At 39.0% G+C, this 20,591-nt stretch overlaps 1 protein-coding gene across 1 annotated transcript in view; it reads right to left on the bottom strand.

Annotated features, from left to right (window-relative positions):
* Positions 1–20,591, bottom strand: part of LOC149791073 (uncharacterized) — a 189,274-nt gene that overhangs the window by 21,956 nt on the left and 146,727 nt on the right. Inside the window, exons 18-23 of the mRNA XM_089973000.1 lie at positions 18,103–18,209; positions 17,658–17,725; positions 15,000–15,160; positions 14,241–14,606; positions 12,688–12,794; positions 12,249–12,316 (exon numbers count right to left, since the gene is read on the bottom strand). Of these exons, the coding sequence (XP_089829126.1) occupies positions 12,249–12,316; positions 12,688–12,794; positions 14,241–14,606; positions 15,000–15,160; positions 17,658–17,725; positions 18,103–18,209 (877 nt within the window). The remainder of the gene's footprint in view (positions 1–12,248; positions 12,317–12,687; positions 12,795–14,240; positions 14,607–14,999; positions 15,161–17,657; positions 17,726–18,102; positions 18,210–20,591) is intronic.

Here is a 20,591-nt window from a genome sequence, read left to right as displayed (position 1 = left end):
GTCCTAGGGACAGTGTGTAATGTTCTTACAGTCTCTACATGAGGTATTGTCACACAAGTGTCCTCCCGGAATGACCTTTCAGGCATGTCCATGACAGTCCTGTCCTGAAGCGAGTGGTTGTTCTCGGTGACGGGTTCTTCTGGCACCGTCACTAACACAGGTTGAAAAGTAACTTTTTTCCTTGAACAACTCTCGTGCATACTGGGCCACTTCTTGGGTCCAAACCTCAAAACCCCCCTTTTTCCAATCACGAACATCTGTCCAATGAGGGTGTAAGTCACAAGCTACACACACATCGTCATACACGTCTTGGGTCGCTAAAAGTTGACGAATCTTTTTTTCCTGTTGAGGTCGAGAAGTATCCAGATGAAAACGCAAGGCTTTGAACAAAAGGAGTTTTTCGTGACCATTTAAGGCCATGGAGGTGGTAAGTACTGATCGTAAAGAGTCCACAAAGAATCGGCTGGTAAACGAAATCCCAGAAAACAAGTCACTAAGACACACACCACTTGTCGTCCAAAATTGAATGGATAAAGTTCTTGTAATAATTGATGGTAATGATCCACGGTTTGAATATGGTCATTGAGTTCCTTCCACGGAATCTGTTGGATGACATGTGACATAAACCGTGGCATGACAGCCTGTTTTTATATTCTCTTTTTTTCGGATGCAATACACGTACTTTCTAGCCAGAGATCTTCGTTCTCCAGTAGGGAATCTAAATCTTGCATACTGTAACCGAAACGTCAGAGTTCGTTTAGGTGTTTCCTCTTCCTCTAAGTAGATTCCACGTAAAATATGTTGGTAATCCTTTAACTTGTCTTCCTCAATGTATTGCTGTAGGTGAATCTCGAAGTAACCATAATCATGAACATGTCGATTATTAGCGACCTCAAAGTTTTGAACAATGTCTGACCATTGAAAGAATTTCTGACGAATCAGTTCTCTTATACCATTCAGGTACCAGTGGTTAAAGATCTGGTGACGTAACGGATGCAATTGTTCTTTACGTTTGACTTGTATTTTCACCAGCTCTCGGTAAATGCGTTCTCTCAACTCCACAGGCAAAGCACGAATGTTCTCTTGTAAAGTATCCATGAATAGGTCATACTAAATTCTCTTTGGTCTGACACAAGAAATGTACTCTTTGCACAAACATGGTTTCACTTCAGTGTCGAATTTAAATCGTTGAGTCACTAATCTACACATTACAATTCGTTCAGAAGTTTCCTCTTTCACCAAGTTGACATTGTGTGAAAGATGTTGGTAATTCGTTAACTCTTCCTCTGGAATTCGATGCAGTACGTTTACAATGTAGTAAATAAAATCGTCCATACCAAACCATTCCTTTTTATAACCAGGAGGTCGTTGATCAATGTCTGTCCAATGGAACACTTTCAATTGAATCAGTCCTTGTATAGCCTTCAGGTACCAGTGGTTCAAACACCGGTGACGTAACGGATGCAATTGTTCTTTACGTTTCACTTGTATTTTGACCAGCTCTCGGTAAATGCGTTCTCTCAACTCCACAGGCAAAGCACGAATGTTCTCTTGTAAAGTATTCATGAACAGATTATTATGGTAAAAAAAGTTACTTCAATGTCTCGGTCCCACTAAAGGTAAGTAATGACAATTCGGTGACCATCGAGCATGTTCTACGTAGGCCGAATCTTCCGGTTCCCAGTGGTGAAGTGTCACATCGCAACTGAAGCACCTGACTTTATCTCCTTCGCCCAAGTAGAAAAATCCGGCTCTGGCTAATTCTTCGGGGGTCGGTCCTCCCAGATACTTAGGCCATTTTCCTTTGAACGATTGAAGACGATTTTCAAAGTCGCAGTATTCCGACGAACGCACAGGAAACGAATATTCGTTTTTCACAGGTTCGTTTCGATGAGGGTTGAGTGACATGGGCAGGAGTTTGCTCAGGGCTGGATGACATCCGTAGGGAGGTAAACGTGAAGGTCGACATTCCCCTTTAAACCCAGTAAAATGTCCAAGAGGACGAGCGGCATCGCTTTCGCATCCCTCAGGTTTGACACGCACAGCATCACTTTCCATGACAGGGGTAGTGAGAACAAAGTTCCCATGATGCTTTACGGCATCCCTCAGATCACAACGTACAGCATCGGTCCCATCGCAAGGCTCACAATCGCACTCGTCTGCAAACTCCGTTACGCAATTACAATGGTAACCACATGGACAATCGCAGTTTCCTTCCGGACATTTTCCGTCGCAATGCCTGGGTCTTATCCATCCAGTAGAGAAAGATACAGCTTTTTTACAATCCCCAAACTGGAACGATGTCTTTTTCAAAGTATTCATCTTGTTCGCTCGGTCTTGGTAGTCCCAATGAACTATCGATCTTGACCATAGCCCTCTTTTTATACTAGTCGCAATGCAGTCTCCAGCTTGTACATCTTTCCTTTTTTACGTTTTTTATGTCTTGTTCTGGAAGGTACCGTCTCTAAGGTACCGTCAACATTGTACCGTAGTGTGATGGGTGGAAAGGCCATAGAAAGGTAAGGGCAGTGCGGAGACCATCGAGTATGTTCCAGAATAGCTGAATCTTTATAGATACATAGATCCATTCGTAACTTCAGTCCGCAAGCGAAACACTGTACCTCGTATCCCAATCCTGACTCAGGTCCCAAGTAGACAAATCCTGTTCTAGCTAAAACATGCGAAGAAAGTAATCCTTCCCTATCCGTAGGCCATTTCTGAAACGTGTCCAATCGACGGGCACAATCACAATAGTCAGGTAAGAAGACTGGAAAATGGTAGGGTTTGAACTTGGAGTTCTCATCGGGTTTCTCACTCGATTCTTGCTGTGGCGAAGTCATCTTTCTGGTGGGGGGGGGGGGGCTATCCTCTTACAACCAATGTTTTATACCGACGTGTCCATACGGTAAGGTGAAATGATTGGGAAGTCGAACTCGCTTCTGGTACACGATTTGATAGACTTTTTCCAAGGGTCGACTGACGATGTGGTGAGTGGGTAAACGTACAATCTTGTTAGGTTGATAGGTGGTCACTTTAAAGTTTCCATCCTCTCCCGATTGCAAGGCTTCTTTCAATACCCCAAAGTTGACCACTCGACTGGTACGATAATTCAGAGTCAGTCCTTTCACTTTGCACGTCGTGTGCACTTCTCCTTGTTTGTCCCGGTATTCGTAGCCGTAATTTTTGGGACCGCCACTGACGAAACTTAGAATCTTGTCGTCGGGATGCTCGTCTGTCCAGGCTCCTAAACGGTCTCCTTCGATGTCAGGGTGATGTTGAATCGGGTGATGGATGTAAATGCAACTGTCCGTGTCAAAGTACAGGACGCGTTCTTCTAACAGTTTTAAAGCTTCGTACAATTTTAAGCGAGCATGGGCTGTCACGTAAGCCGCAATGATGACATTTCCAAAAGGGTCGTCTTGTACAAAGTCCAGATCTTCTTCGTAATTGACCAAGATCAAATTCTCTCGAACGACGTCCACGTGTTTCATGTATTTGGTTTTGTCGTGAATCATCTGGAAGTAGCGGGAAGGTTCTGTCAAATATTCCGTCTTGGGTAAACACGGTCGTTGTGCCATTTTACCCCACAAGCAATTTAACATCACTTTGGCAAACGATCGCCTGCCTTCGTTTTTCTCGATGTGGTCTAAAGTGATGCCTTCTTGTTCCAGGTATTTCTCTTTGAATTTTATTTGGTCTTCGGGAGTGTGACACCAGGAAGGATAGCCGCTGGCTTCTTGCTTCAGTTTCAAAAAGGCATCCACGTAGTCTGCGAAAATGCCTTTCTGACTGGGATCACCCTTGCGGTACTGTTGTGTCTTGGGAAAGTGGCAAATCTCGTATACTTCTAACAGTTCGTATCCCATGTCCAGAGCTTTGAACAATTCTACGCTGACCCAGGTTCCCGTCAAGGCCCGTTCTTCCTGGCTGTGCTGACAAGGCTGATCTTGGTTGCACGTTTCGGCACAAGTACGGCACAAGGGAAACATCAGTTTGCCTTGACAATGGTGAGGTAAGACGGGATGGTAGAGGTTCGTGGGAGACAAAACTTTGCACTTGATCAAGCCTTCGTATTGTCGAATGTTTTTCAGGTCGATGTGTTCCGTCAGCAATTGCGGGTGCCCTACAGGAAAGCGACAATATTTACACACGTAGGGATACAGCGAACACACGTCCAAGTATTTGATTTCTTCTCCTTTCTTTTCGTCGGCTTGGTACAGCAAACAGGTGGCATTGGTCCTTCCTCCGTACAAACTATCCCTCGGGTTCAGCGGGTCCATGAACTGGTAACTTTCCACGAGGCGTTTAAACTCGGGATCGATTTTCAAACGGTGATCGTACTCGTGTTCCCACATTTCCACCACTTGGTATCCTTGCTGTTCTAACTTTAGGCGTCGCTGACAAGTGTCCTGGTACAAGTCTTCCATGGTTCGTTGCAAAAACTGATTTTTAGTGTCACGGTCAGGGTAACAGACGGGACATCCGTGAAATAAGCAACCGTTAAACTCGTACACGATCTTGGGGTTTTCTAAGTCCCAGCCATCGACCGAATACGTTCCAATGGTCTTTTCGCCTCCTCCGTTGCGGGCATGCTGAATCCATTTGTCTTCCTTGTCGCACAAGTAATGTAACCAACGTAGGGCTTTGACCGAGTATTGACGCTTGACATAGTTGGTCGTTTGAGGACTGATGACAGCCACGGTATTTTCAGGCATGAATCGTTGGCGGTACACTAAGGAACACGCTTTGGCAATGGTGCAAGCTTCTTTCAAAGGATCGACCCCTCCGTGTTCCATGAACAGTTCTCGAAATTTTCCACAGCAACGCCGTAAAATGTCCACGTCGGAACGACAATACTTTAGCATTTCTTCCTGAAAGTCGAAAGGGTCCGAGGCGTGAATCTGGTACCAAGCGTAGAAAGCTTCTCGTTGTTCGGTACGCATGTTGTCGGGGTCGTAATAGTGAGCCTCAGGCAAATGGGGTAGAACGGCATGTTGATTGGCTTCCGTATTGAAAAAGTGTGGAAAGTACCCTTTAGCCATTTCTGTCATTCCAAACGTTTTAGGCATTCGACTCAAAGGCATGGCCAAATAGCTCATCGAATCTTTAAACTGTACTTGTCCCACTTGCATGAAAATGATTTTGGCTCCGTTCAAAGTCACTTTAGGACGCTCGGTGCCTTGTTCCGTATAGTACCTCAAAAGAAACTGTCCATCGTATCCGGAGAAATTGTGAGCCATCACCGTGGCATGACAATGACAATCTCGGTAACGTTCGATGTCCTCTTGGCTCCACGTCTTGTCGACGGGGTCTAAGACCCATTGGGCAAAATCGGCTAACGTGTTTGGTCCCCGAAAGATTTTTTCACGCCCTCCGGGTATCTTGCTACAGTGAGGGCAATGACTGAAGATAGGTTCTTGAATGCACTTCTCGCACGCTCGATGAGCCACGCAGAAATTAGGAATGTGAATGCCGGTCTCTTGCATGCATTCGAAATCGAAAAAGATGAAATTGCCTTTCTTCTTGTGACCGTCCTCTTTCTCTGGTGGGGGTTGGTATTTTTGCACGTAGCATTGGTGTTCCAAGTCCACGATGTGGTGACAAATGTGACATTTTTTCTTTCCTGAACATACGTGTGCCTTGACACTATTGGTACGTATGCCTTGTCCACACGCGGGGCACAATCTCAGCAGTTGACAAGCACATTTCTTCTGTGAACCTTGCGTTTTCAGATGTTGTTGGTAACAGGTAGGGCTGACAAACGTGCGCAGACAAGTGGAACAAGGCACTGGTTCTTCGCTCAGACAGGGTGAAGAGGCCAAACATCCTGAGCATTTCCATCCACAATGCTTGTGTTGCTCTCGATTATTATAACCATGGTCACATTTCTCACAGTAATAACCGTATCCCAGAAATCCGGTGATACTGGTAATCGTATCGAAATGGTCATCGTGATGATAAACATGAATGTATTTTCCGTCCTTAAAATCTTGGCCTCGAAACAACAGAGGTCCGCGCATTTCTTGAGGGTGCACTTTCAAGGTGTAGCGTGGAGCTAGGACATCTTGCAATTTTTGCATCTCAGGAATGCCGCAGGGTGTGTCTTTGGGCAATCCGGCTTGTTGTAACAAGAGTTCTGCTTCGTTTCGTTGTTTGGCTCGGTCGGAACGTTGAATAGTGTCACAGGTTCTTTTCCATTCTACCGTGTCGTTCTTGTTGGCATAGGTTCGTCCCACCACGATGGCACGGGCTAAACACATCTGGTCTTGAGGGTTGTTAATTCGGACGAGACTTGTTTTGGTGTTGCGAAGGTCGTCTACCAATAACATCTTTTTGCGTCCAGTCCCTTGAGGAGGAGAGACGTGGGTCATGTCCAGTGTGGCTTTACCATCGGTGATGTCAAACTGGTCATTAGATTGTTGCACGTGTTGAATCTTGTCCATGACTTTGGAAGCAGTCAATTCTGCAGGGGTGCTAAACTCGATCCAAACAGGGGATTTCAAACCGTCGTGTTGTATGGAAAGTCTCAAGCGATCGTCTTCTTTGGGTTGACATTGCTGCTTGAGTGAAGTGAGCAAAGAATCCCACACCTCGGTGATGAACACTTCTGCTTTCTCTAACGGCACTTCAGCCTTGAAATCTTTAAACTTCACCGTGTATTTGTAAGCCGTGGTTCTAAATTTTCTAGAGGAGCGCTTTTCCGTCTCTCGAATGGAATAGTACTTTTCAGGGTTGACTAAGGGTGGTGAACTTGGTTTAGAGGGTTCGGATTCTGGTTCACTCATGTCCTCTTCAAAATCACTGGCATGAATTTGTGCCAAGATTTCAGCCCTGGTACGAGGCGATAGATCACGTTTCTGCCTCTTACTTTCTTCTTCTTTCTTCTCGAATGAATGGGATCGTTTCATCTTGAAAGCAAAAAGTCAAATGACTCAAGTTCAAACACCATAAACTACTTTATAGTCATAGCAGACCAGCGTATATAAAAGGATGTGTGTCTTGTCCTTTCACTATTCATTTCACTCTCAAGCCGAACACAACGATGGAAGAGACTGACCAGATGGAACGTTTCGTCAGAGCTTTGCGAGGGGTCATTAGAAAATTCTCTTCAGACCAGCCTACGGACTACTCTCCTTCCTTTAGAGATAAAAGTCAAGATACTTGCTATATCTGTCAGAAGAAAGGGCATTGGTCTTCAGAGTGTCCAGACCGTCAAAAAAGAAAAAAAACAGGGGATAAAAAAGACAAAAGTCAAGATACCTGTTATTATTGTAAAGAAAAAGGACATTGGTCTCCAGATTGCCCAAAAAAGAAACAAGAGGAGTCAGAAGAAAAGAGGAATTCTTCAGAAGAAGAGAGGGATTCTTCTGAGGAAGAAAGAAGACAGGTGAAGAAAAAGAAACAAGAGAAAAAAAGAAGAAGGGAAGAAAGCGAGGAGGAAGAAGAAGAGGAAAAGAGTGAGACGGTGAAGAAATTAAAAAAAGAGAGAGACTAAACAAGGAGAAAGAAGAAGTCAATGAACTTTTAATTAAAGTGTTGTGTTGTGAATTGTGAATTGAATTGTAAAAAATGGAGAAAAGAATAAATGAATGATATAAGGTAAGTGTCTTTGAGTTATGATTTTAAAATAAGAAGATACACTCACGCACTCATACACAGACACGTACTATAAGGGTAAAATGGGTGGGTTATTTTTTTTTGAGTTATTGGCAAATTGAAATTGTATTTCTTTTCGAGAAATGTGGGTGGCCCTGAAAAGGGCCTTTTTTTCTTCATGGTGAAGGGGTGAGTTTAAGCAATCAACTTTAACTGCCTTATGCCTTTGCCACGGCCAAGGCCTACTTCTGGACTGCGTAATGTTGATGATGATTGGGTTGAAATCACTAAGGGTGGTACGGTAGGCTTAGTCACAGGGTTGACGTGTTTAGCTCGGGAAGGTCGTATTCTCTTCGGTCGTGATAAAGAAGTCTGATACATTTGTTTCAGACTTCTTAACTCCGCTAAAATGTCCAACAGTACCGTGGCCGTTTGATTTTCACCCTCTTGTTTCTTTGCTGCTACTTCTTCTTCTTCTTCTTGCTGTTGCTGCTGTTGTTTTTTTCTTACCTCTTCTTCTTGTTGCTGTTGCTGTAGGAGAAAAGCTTGTTCCGCTTCCTTTTGTCGTTGCATAAATTTCTCCAATTCTTCTTTCTGTCTCTGTCTAAAATTCTCCACTTGCGGTAATGAAGAAGCTAACGAAGGTTCCGGAACAAATTCTTGCGAGGAGAGAAAATCCACAAAATCCCAATTCACTTCTTCTGAAAGTAAGTCCGAGTTCCCTTGGGCAGTCTCCCCTGCTGGTGCAGCCCAATGGATCGTTTTCTGAGTTTCCGTCATGTTGAATCACTGTCGCATAGATTGACTGCACACAAGCGTTAGCGAATCTATATTGACTACGTGACGTCACAGACTGCTCTCTTCGGATTGGATGCGGGCTGACTGAATTCTGTAACGCGTGATCGGATTGGTGAATGAACTCAATCCGTTTCAATCCCTCCTGTCCCTATAAATAAGCGCCGTTCACTGCATTGATTCACCTATTCTCGTCGCTTCAAGATGTGGACTACAGTTGAGTCATCCACCCTTGTGTCTTCCATGATGTTTCGGACAGACTTGCTTATGTATGTCCGATCGAAGTGGACCGTTGTCCACAGGACCAACACCAGCCTGTGGATACGTAGGATCTACGTCGAAAGACAAGGATGCCTGAAAAGAGTGCTGATGTACGGACCAACAGTAAGACGCAGCCTAAGGAGAAGAAGAAGACCAATGCGGTGCCATTTATGTTTATGAATACATTAACATAAACCCAAAGGCCCTTTTCAGGGCCAGCCATATTTCTCGAAAAGAGATAGTCTTTGAATTGCCTACCCCTTTTTTATTTTTTTAAAAAAAAATCCCATGTTAAATTCCCCTTGTCCGTAGATTGTCCCACGATTTATTCCCATGTTAAATTCCCCTTGTCCGTAGATTGTCCCACGATTTATTCCCATGTTAAATTCCCCTTGTCCGTAGATTGTCCCACGATTTATTCCCATGTTAAATTCCCCTTGTCCGTAGATTGTCCCACGATTTTTCGCCATGTTAAATTTCCCTTGTCCGTAGATTGTCCCAAGGGGTTCTGTAATGCTAATTCCCATTGTCCGTAGGGTATCCCCATATACTACTAACAACAAAAACAACAACAACAACAAATACAACTAAGGAACTTTGTTAATTGATAGCGGTAGTGGGGAGAGAGCTGGACGGTATATCTGTAATGATGAATCCGCAATATATACATAGAAGAGTGATTTCAATGTGAGTTTAGAGGAGCAAAAAAAAAAAGAAAACACAGCTGTTAACAAAAAAATGTGGACATTAACCTGTCTCTAAATTAGATAACTTTATCCAACCAGACCATATTTACGCCATATAATGGCTCAAACGATCAAATGTGTCTTTTTCTTATTATGTAAAACAAGTGTGACTCCAAATAAAATGTGTCTATGTCTTTTGTCGTCTATTGTTTCAAATCGAATAATGCAAATGTCCGGTCACAAATGCATCACTGTAAATCTGTAATATCTCTATCCTTATTAATCAGTTCATATGAATATCAAATAACTGGAATGCTTCATAGTGAAGCTGACACTTTCGCTTTTAAACATTACTCTAATCTAACTCGATTCAAACTATGTGCCATCGTACTTAAATTACATGCAGCAGACATTCTCTGTTGAAAAATTATGTCATCTGAGTCAAATAGTCGATTTATTCGGAAGGATAGCTGCTCCTTGAATTACATTCGGTAAATCATGTAAAAATACTAATGGTTATAGAACTACGCAAAAATCCAATAGAGCCAGGGACTACTTTTTATGCGCAACAATATCAAAGGTGCATCTACTGAGTCATAATGAACGAAATAATTTTCCTTCATTCTTTCCTATTTCCATTAAAATATAAACTATGTGATAAATGTTATCTCAAACAGGTAATGATTTAATATTGAGTTTATGAAACTGGCCAAGGCTAGCAAAAGCTGGACATTATTCAACGAGATTCATACATTAAATATTAAATCAATTTCAGATCCTTACTTTCATGGAATACTCGCATACCTTGATGTAATGTCAATTGAGTAGTTTATAATGTAAGTTGAATTATAGAATTTTCTTTATTCTATCAAATGAAGAAAAAAAATTTCAATAGCAATAGTTATGTTCTGCTGAACTCTCGATTGCCACGAACCAAGACCAATCCATCTCCGTCAATTTAACCTTAAGCAACTTAGTGATGAATCTTTTGTGTGGTTGATAATGTTGGGAATTACCCCATGATGGCTTGATATAGTAGAATAAGACCTATGCGCTCTCTTAAATGTCGTAAGAGGCGATCAATGAACGCTGTAGCTTAGCGGTTAGCATGCACCCCTCGCGATCACAATGGTATAGTAATACCACGCGATTCACATAAGCATTGGCACTCTGTGGGGCATTTAGGCCCAATGTCTGTCATCTATTCCGACCGCTACTATACAGAATATATACATTCAAATCGTCATAAAAAATTCAAATATTTGTCATAAAATAATAATATATCACCTGCCGTAAGTATTAGTATACAATATTTTGAATTGATACGGCATGCTATGACGAATGTAGGACGTGGTGATCCCCACATTCCTATATGTGTATGACCGTGTTTTCCAATGTGGAACACAGGTGCAAGATAATTATATCCTGCCTGATATGTGGCGTTTATCTTGACTCGTGGACTGTTTCTACCTCTACTGCGAGGATAGTGTACACAAAGTAGCAAAACGTTCGACCATCACTTGAACATTCTTTCACGATAATCAACAAAAACATTAATTACAAGGCATGTACATGCTACAATGAGTGGATGAAATCAAGCGTTCCGCAAACAGGCCATTTTGCACAGATTGACCAAGCTACAAGTACGGCTTCGTTAGTCCATTTGGAGCAGAACACGCCGTTGATGTAAATGTTATCATTTTAAAACATTTTGAATCTTATGAAAAAGTGAACTTTACTTTTTGTTTTGTTAACATTAGTATCATTGCGCAAGCTATCTGCCATACATATTTCCAACGCAGTGTATTACCAGTTAGCATAGCAATTTCAACCACTGCTCTTTGAAAGCTAATGTGTGGTTAAATGCAATTTAAAGTTTATCGAGAGTTTTCAGTTGAAACTGTTTACTCTCTTCTCCCTACACACACACACACACACACACGAGGCAGACAGACAGACTAGCAGACTGACAGAGAGGTATATAGATAGATTGATGTATAGATGGATTGAGCGAGATAGTGAGACAGGGAGCCAGAGAGATGGAGAGACTTTTCGTCTTCAATTAGTTCTTTCTAAATAATTGACGGATGGAAATAATTAAGCCATTCAGAGATAAAGAAATGAAGAACAAAAAAATTGCGACATCTAGTAATGAATGTGGCGACATATAAGCAAAGAGACACTTTATCATTATTGTGGCGACATTTAGGCATAACGGAAACAATAATGACCCTGTCCTAATCTCATCGATACGTTTTAAAAGTCTTCAGAGTAAACTTCAGTCACATTTTAGGTTTATATAATCCAATTGTTTGATTGAAGAAATAATGAATATCCAATCTAAAATTCTGTAGAAAAATTCCAGTCCTGAACCAGATTCTATGGGTATTACAGATATATATGCATCACACTCGAAACTGAAAAGAAAACAATGCTATTGAAACATTTTAAAATATATTAATGGTCTTGACATAAAAAAGATTTGTCCGGTACGACAAGAAAAACTGGTGAAAATCGAATATTGAATGTTTTTTATGTTAATTCATTATTAATTATTCTGTGGATTATACCTTCTTCTGTTTACAAGTGTTTTGCAAGACAAAAGGGAAAATAATGTAAGCGATGTCTAGTAATATTGCTGACATATAGACGAGACATTTAGTAAACGCACGTGACAAGATTTTGGTAACATTTACGAACATGCGACAAAAATGCACAAGCAACATTTAAAAGCGTAACAACATTGTCATGATCACACATCAGAATCATACCATCTGGCGACAGACAGAGTAATAGATGAATGTTCTTCTACAGATGTGGCAGCAAAGCATAACTGATTAAAAGAGAACTATTATTTACTTTGATTGGAATAAATGTTTCAAGTAACAAATACACATGTATTTTTATTACCTCGTGTTTGTCAATTTGCTGTTCTTGCAGAAACTTTTCAAGGATCCATTCCTACAAGCTTTGTCCAACTGAAAGAAGGATATAAACATAAACGAGGGAGTCAAGACACTACTTAATATTTGAAACACTTTTAGATTGAAACAAACCAATGCAGCTACGAAATGTTTTAAAATTAATTGATTAGACAAACGGAGAGCAATACATTAAGGCAGACAAAGGGAATAAACGTACAAATAAAGTCACAACCTCATATTCAGAAATACGACATAGCATAAAAAATTTTCGATTTGGTTTGCTTATGTGGAAGGAAAGGGAGTGATATGCTTACAACTTAATGTTATAGACTATGATATGGCCAGAACGTGTTAATAAGAAATAAAAGTGAATAGTTTGGTCATATCTACAATTAGCATACATCTACAATTAGCAACTACTGTACCTCATTTGTAAGCTCTTGTTCCAAAATTTTGAAATCCGTGCTGCTTTTGTTCCCGTATGTTGCTTTGTAGTCGCGGTTAATCTTAAGTGTGCCAACAAAGCGAACCTCTGCATACAAATTTAATAAAAGAATAACGATGGATTGGAAAGATACCAACAACATACCCATATATACATGTGACGTAAATCGATGACTTGTAAATTAAAGAGCCTCGAGTGATTTCATCATTTGCTTGGGATAAAATTTGAATTAATAAGAAGAATATATGATTCTAATATAGAGACAAGGCAACTCACCGAAAACACAGAAATAGTACTGCCAATTCGGCGAGACGTCAGTCTCATAGGCAGTATCACACATAACCCCTGAGTTGCTAAAATAGTTCTATTCACACCAATTTCTTTACATCATACCACGCCCCTTCGTTGTCACAAAAATCTAAATATAGTTTTCGAAATGAGTTGGCGGAGCGTCATTACATATCATAATGATACACAGGCTTACCTTAAAAATGTGCATGTGCCAATATTTATAAAATATCCACATTATATGAAGGTTGAGTTAAAACATTTCTAAAATATTCCGCCCCTCACTGATTCTCAAGATAAAATATGGTATTTACTTCGATACAAATTGTAACAATAAATAGCCAAGAGAGAAACGACTAATGCATGAGGACACATGGCTACGGTGACTGATATAAGTCCTGGAATGACAGGTATGATAAGATCGAAAAGAATAAATTCCTACATGATAATTTGTTCCTGTAAGAAGCACAAAAGTACATGGTGAAAGTCAAGCAAATAAAAAATACCATGTTCCCACAGAAAATACTGTGTTCCCTAAAGACGGTTATGCTACTCCTACAATGCAAGCGACGAAGGCATATTCTATCTTGCATTTTTTTTAAAACAACGTTTCCACAAGAAAATATGGTGTATAAAAAAAAGAAAGTTATCTTGCTTCCAAAATCAAATTACGATGAATTGTTCAGGAGTCACAAAGAGTAAAAATATCAGGCTGTGTTCCCAAAGGAAATATATATTGTCTCTATCGCCTTCCGGATCGAAGGTTAGATTCACTATGTAAGATTAAATGCATGTAATACAGCTTTTTGTATTGTAAGAATTCAACTGGAATCTTCATATGGTAGTTTGAAGTCAAATAAAGGAGCACACATAAACCAAAGGTAAACGGCAGTGTTTAATTATTATAAATAAAGTTTCATTTTCAAGTTTAAAAAATCCAAAATTGACTTTTTGCACCATTTATCGGAAACTCTTGAGTGTACATTCAAATAAGCATATACTACAATCCAACTCTTATTCGTGTTTTCTTAATTTCGCGATTTGTCGATGTCAAATTACTCCACGGATATGCAAACTCTTGTACTTGTAATTCCTTGGACAAATCTATTGTGACTATATAATGTCGAAAGTCAATTTCTCAAGCAAATTCCGCGAAAATAAATAGCAACCAAATATGAGCAGGTTTAAACAGAAATACAGAATGCGACTGTGTTGAAGTCAGGATAGACATTCTGATGATATTACCTGAATAACAGTTGTCTACGGACGTGGATCCTGTCGCATCAGTTGTTTTACCATTAGGACATTTAGTACAGGAACCTTGACCCGAGAGACCTTGATAAGATCCAATTTCACATTGATTACAAGAAGACGCACCTGGAGAAGGTTGATACCATCCAGCACTGCAAGCTATACAAACCTGTGAATTTTCATTTGTTTGGTAGGTTCCCACAGTGCACGATTTGCAAGAGGCTTGCCCTGTGAGATTCTGGTACGTGCCCGGTTGGCAGGGTAAACATGATGTTTGACCACTCTCCGGTTGATACTTGCCAGCTGTGCAGGCCACACACTCGGAGACTGCAGGCGAACGATATGATCCAGCCGAACACACTGTGCAAAATATATTAAATTTTGCTTACCAACCAAGCTATCTCTCTCTCTCTCTCTCTCTCTCTCTCTCTCTCTCTCTCTCTCTGTGTGTAATACAAATATCGAAATTCTAAAGCGATATACTTTTATACATTTATAAAGATAAATATCAACAAAGAAATAATTAAAAATGAGGTGATAAAGAAAGTTGAACTCCAATATAAAAGTTACTTTAGAAGTTGCCATTTCTTTGGTTTACAAATATAAAAAGATTCAGAAACACGGTGAGAATATTAATAAAAATCGGTATGCATGAATGAATGCATGAAAGACATACATTTGAATTTAGCGAAGAAACAAATTGAAATAGATTGTAAAGTATATCCAAATATATACATTTTCATATAAAAATACCTGACAGTTGACTGAATGCTATGAAAGACGTATTTATTGCTTGAGCAATAGAGCTTGTACTCTGGGAGAGGGACCGCATCATTGATGATGTCACCGAGTTTTCTGTCACCAGAGGATTAGCCAGGTATCCTAGCTCTGTTTCTGCCACGATGCTTCCATTTCTGTCCAAAAAAGAATAATTTTATGTATGCTTTACAAAACATTGATTTTCTAGGGTTGTTAGGAAATTTGAATTGCCCAATCTCTCGTAGTATTGACCTGAGTAAGGTTATACTGTTAACATGTGCTACTCCTATGTGTTACAAAACACTACCGTTGTGAACTCAAACAAAAGAGCGTCATAGTAACTTGGCGAAACTATACATTCAATCTATATGACATTTTAACCGCGAGCTGGAATTTTAATAGTTACCGTGTAATGTTTCATTTTGAACTACCGTAATAGTTCACGCTCACGATCCCATATCTGCGAATTCACAGGAAGACACTGACGCAAATATATTTGTTGCGTATAATGGCGTAGTTTTCATGAATCCCTCGGATCCCTTGATGTAATGTGAGTGTAAATATCTTTACTATATCATGATAAGTTACTTGTTCATGAATTTAAGTTATACATGGGAAATAAAAGCATGTGTCTTTTTGTACGAATCTTTATTATATGAAATGAAACCATCTTCAAAACCATATTGACAACGGTTTATTATTTTTTACAGAGCTCTCGAATTTGGACGAAGAGTTTCTTAATCCTGCCTCGGTTAATTTAACTTGTAGTACATCAGCGAGTAACCTCCTGCGGGCTTGATAATGTAGAATAAGCCCCATGAGCCTTGTTTCACGTTATAAGAGGTGATCAGTAAGGACCAGTGGCTAGAGTGCCCGACGCGCGGCCAAAAAGGTATGATACTATCGCTGGCAAAGCTTTGAATACCATAAGATTTACGTATGCATTAGCAGTGGTACAATAAGGCCTAATGTCCGTCACCTTTGCTGACTGCCACAGTATAGCCTGTGCAAATTCAACAATGAATACTTTGATTTTATATATTGTGTTATGCATATAAGTAGGGTGTGGTTATTTCTGTTTTAAAAGCACCAAATTCAAAGAAAATATAGATGACTGAAATAATGATGGAGAGAAAGATGTTAAGTAGAATGCTCTGGCAGAATATACTAAACATTCAACCAAAAAATACATTAGTACATATAAAAACAAGGCAAACGACGTTATCGATCAAAGTTTTGTAACAGAAATGAGAAGGGTATACCATCCATCAAAATTTAAATGAAATATTTCTCAAGAATATCTATAATGGAACTAAGATTATTCCTCCAGCTGGCTCATGTGTTCTATCGACAATGTTGTTCTCAATTCATTAATTGCTCATGAGAAATTCCTCCTGAAGCGGTGAACTATTTGTGACATGCTTATGTGTCGCCAATCATTAAATGTCACAAAATTCGGGCATGCAGTACGTAAATTCTCCGATCTTGTTACTTGTCTCTTTGCTTAAATTCACCGATTCTATATTAAATGTTACCACCCTTTCAAACTGCATACATAGCTCGATACGTGCGTAGTGTGTGTTTCTGTGAGTCTGTTTCTGTAATTTAAGGGCTTTCTTATGCTTGTTTTATTTTCTTCTTGAATTAGTTCTTTTTCTAAACGCTTGGCCGGTGGAAAGAAGGTTGCTAGAAGGATGAAAAGGAAGATGGAAATGAAGGAAAGTAGCAACTTCAAATGGTGACATATAGTAATTTAAGCTGTGGGACATTTTATAATGGTTGTGGTGACATGTACAAACAAAGACACTTAGTAACGGTTCTGGCGACATTTAAGCACATTGACACTTTGTAATGGCTGTGGCGACATTTAAGCACATTGACACTTTGTAATGGCTGTGGCGACATTTAAGTACATTGACACTTTGTAATGGCTGTGGCGACATTGATGCACTACGGTTATAATGATGGCCTTATACCAAATGACATATATTCGTTTTAAAAATAAGCATTTTGATAGGCTAAAGTTCAGTCCGATTTGAAGGCATTCTATCGGTTTGCTTTATTCAAGACATACTCGTATGCTCTGTTGGAAAAAATCCAATCCTGAACCAGATTATATGGACATTCAAGAAATATGTACATCACACTAGCCGGCTATTGTCAAATTGTAAAATATATTGATATTCTTGACAATAGATTTATCAAGTATGACAACTAGAACTGCTGGAAAAGACGAGAATTGAACGTTTAATTTCCTCATCTTTACTAATTCTTCTGTCATTTCTACATTCTTTTTTTCCGAGGAAGGTCTGCTTAAGAACTAAAAGTAAACATGCAAAATAAAAGAAAGCTTTGACTTAGCAAGATATGCAATATTTGGCAAGATAGGTGCCATTTAGACACGAACGTTTGTATCGTTACATTACACAAACAGATGTTGGTGATATCTACCAACCAGCAACATTTCGTCACTAGGGGAAACGTAACAATAGTCTAGATACCACATGTTAGAATCATTCCATCTGACGCCAGACAAAGGCGTGTTCCTTTGAAATTTTGACAGCGAATCAGATTAAAAGCGAGACCGAGACCTCTCGTTAACTTGATTATTACACAAGTTTTCAAAGGGCAAAATGCACATTTATTTATTACCTCGTACTTGTCAGTTTGCTGTATTTGCAGAAACTTCTCAAGGACCCATTCCTGCAAGCTTTGTCTAACTGAAAGAAGATGACATCATAGGGTCATGGCAGTATTTTATATCGGAAAGGCTTTCTGATTCTATAAATTTAAGATAGCTAATGTTTTTTGTAACATTCTTAAAGTTACTATTTTTAGATAAACAAAGCAATGATGTAAAGCAGATAATGAAAGAAACCGTAAAATTAATGAAAAAATTAAAACACTTTCAACCTTATATTTAGAAATACGAAATAACGCAATTTTCTTTCGATATCTGTCACATGTATAATGTTAGGGAGAGTTGTACCATTCATGAAATTTAAATTCTTAGATTATGATATGAAACTAATGAGTTAATAGGGGACAAAAGTGAATAATTTTACCACATCAAAAAGTACTAACTATGCTACTGTACCTCAGTTGTAAGCTCTTGTTCCAAATTTTTGAAATCCGTGCTGCTTTTGTTCCCGTATGTTGCTTTGTAGTCGCGGTTGATCTGAAGTGTGCCAACAAAGCGAACCACTGCACAAGAAAGTCATAAAGCAATAACAGTGGATTGCTGTAATTCCTCTATTTCACGTGATTTCCTTTAAATCGTACCACGTTCTCTTACTAATCAGTATTACTTCAAATTAAGTTTCAAGTTTGATTATTTAATACACTTCATATTGCTCAAGGCTCGCACGAAGAAACATGTACCATAAGTGTGCAGAGCGCATGTGAAATCAGTTCAACTACGCTAATGGTACCAGTGAATATTGACCTTCGCACGTTTTCTTTTACTTCGTTCCAGAACCCATTATCTATGCCTTGAAATAGGGACCCAATACTTTTAACTGTTTTGAGAAGAGAACATATTATTCAATAAAGTATCCTAAAGAAATAAAAGGCTTTCTGATGGTCTGATGTGATATCAAAGGTAGACAACCCGTACACGTTACGCAATTATGATTGTCAAGCATTCTGTATGCAATATTTTAAATGATTGTGACATTAGAACTTGTATTGAAAGACAACCTCTGTTTCCCACATTGATGATCAAGACTAGTTGTCTCTTATGACATAAAAGAACACTACATAATCAATAAATCTGAACTTTAGGAAATCAGTATCTCAAAACAAGTGGTGTTAAGAAATCGGTCTCTCAAAACAGATGGTCTCTCACAGCCGTTTTCCTTCAAGATAGATTTTACTTTATCAGTGGTATGCTTTCTTTACTGCCGTTGCATTTACTTTCTATACAATTTGTTCCATACATTATATGATTGATATAACATCTATTCCATCACTGCTAGTGTTGGAAATATCGATATTAAGGGAGACATTAAATAAGCAGACATGACTAGCATAGTCTTATCCAGATAAAATATTACACTCTTGTACGGTCTATCCGATCGACGCAAGGTTGATCAAAATGAACCTTCCTGTTAAATTTAGATGTGTCTTTGCTTTGAACAAATTTTGAGACATAATTTTGTTTTATTTGGGCTACCAGACGTTTGTGTAATTATAGTAATCAAAGATCAAAAGTTAGTTTATTAAATTATAATTTCTTGTGATAAAAAGCGAAACATGTCTATGTTTTTCTCATTTGCCATTAAAGAACTAAACAGGCATTATTCATCACAAGTAACAAGTGAATCGTATAAATAATATTTACCATTTCCCTAGGAATTCTTTTTCCGCCCTAAATAATTAGGAGCAACAAAATAAATTCCGATATGAAACTTGCATGGAATAATAATTTGTTTAAGGATTGTTAGCTTTCCTAGAAAACTGGTCTGGAATAATAATTAGTTTAATGGATTTCTAGCTTTTCTAGTAATATTGTGATATTCGTTACAACCAGAAATCATTAAGATTGTAACCATCCTGATATCTGATTTCCGTAAACAGGATATTGTTTACTGGATGTAAAGTATGCTTGCGTAGGTGAGCATGAATGAACCTGCCCTTACGCAGGACGACTGCAAGTTGAAAATGGTTAATCTGAGAGAATCGAAGATTGATATATGTGTTAAGCAAAAATATCAAATGCAATTTAATAAGAATATACTGTGCCTTAACCACGATGTGTGGGTCGGTGGAGCATGATTTACGTGCAAACTGCTTCCGAGGCAAACCATAACATAATATTTTCAACTGCTAAAATGTATCAAAGTTGAGTTAAAACATTTCCAAAATATTTCACCTGTGGCTGATTTTCAAGACAAGTTGTGATGATTATTCCAATGCAAAATGCAACAATAAACAGCTGAGAGACAGATGAAATGCAGCACGATAATAATGCACGATAAGTTATAGCTAGCGTGGCTGATGAAAGTTGTGCAATCACATACATTATCAAGTTACCGTGATCACATATAGTGTTGATATGAGACAACTCTTGTTCTTATATGAATCACATATGTAACTGTTTAAGGTTTTCAAACAGAAACCTCCATAAAAAACATAAAATAAAATGTTCCCACAAGAATACAATGTGTGCCTGAAGAGCGCTATGATCTTCCCTCACTGCAAATTAAGTGAACATATTACGACCATCCAAATAACACCATGGCGTACTTAGATCGCACATAGAAGCAGTACAATGATTCTTACAAGAAAATATAATGTTATCAAAGGAATGTTATCTTCTGCCCCAAAGGCAAACAACAGTTGCTTATTAAGGCCGTGAAAGGAATAAAATATAGTACCTTTTCAGAGGAAATTTGCGTGTTCTCAAAAGAACTCAAACATTGGTAGCTTATTAAGGTCTTGCAAAGAATAAAAATCGCACATTCCTATAAGTAAATATCGCAGTCATGGGATTCATGTTTGCCATAATGATTCAACTATGATATCTTCGATTTGGTTTCAGCATGTTCTCACGAGACCATCAAGGTTGGTTTAACGAATGTACCG

Source organism: Sinohyriopsis cumingii, chromosome 10, assembly GCF_028554795.1.
Source record: "Sinohyriopsis cumingii isolate HCF-2022 chromosome 10, ASM2855479v2, whole genome shotgun sequence".
Taxonomy (NCBI): Eukaryota; Metazoa; Mollusca; class Bivalvia; order Unionida; family Unionidae; genus Sinohyriopsis; species Sinohyriopsis cumingii.
Note: the sequence above shows the minus strand (reverse complement) of the source record. Positions and strands in the feature narration are given on the sequence as shown.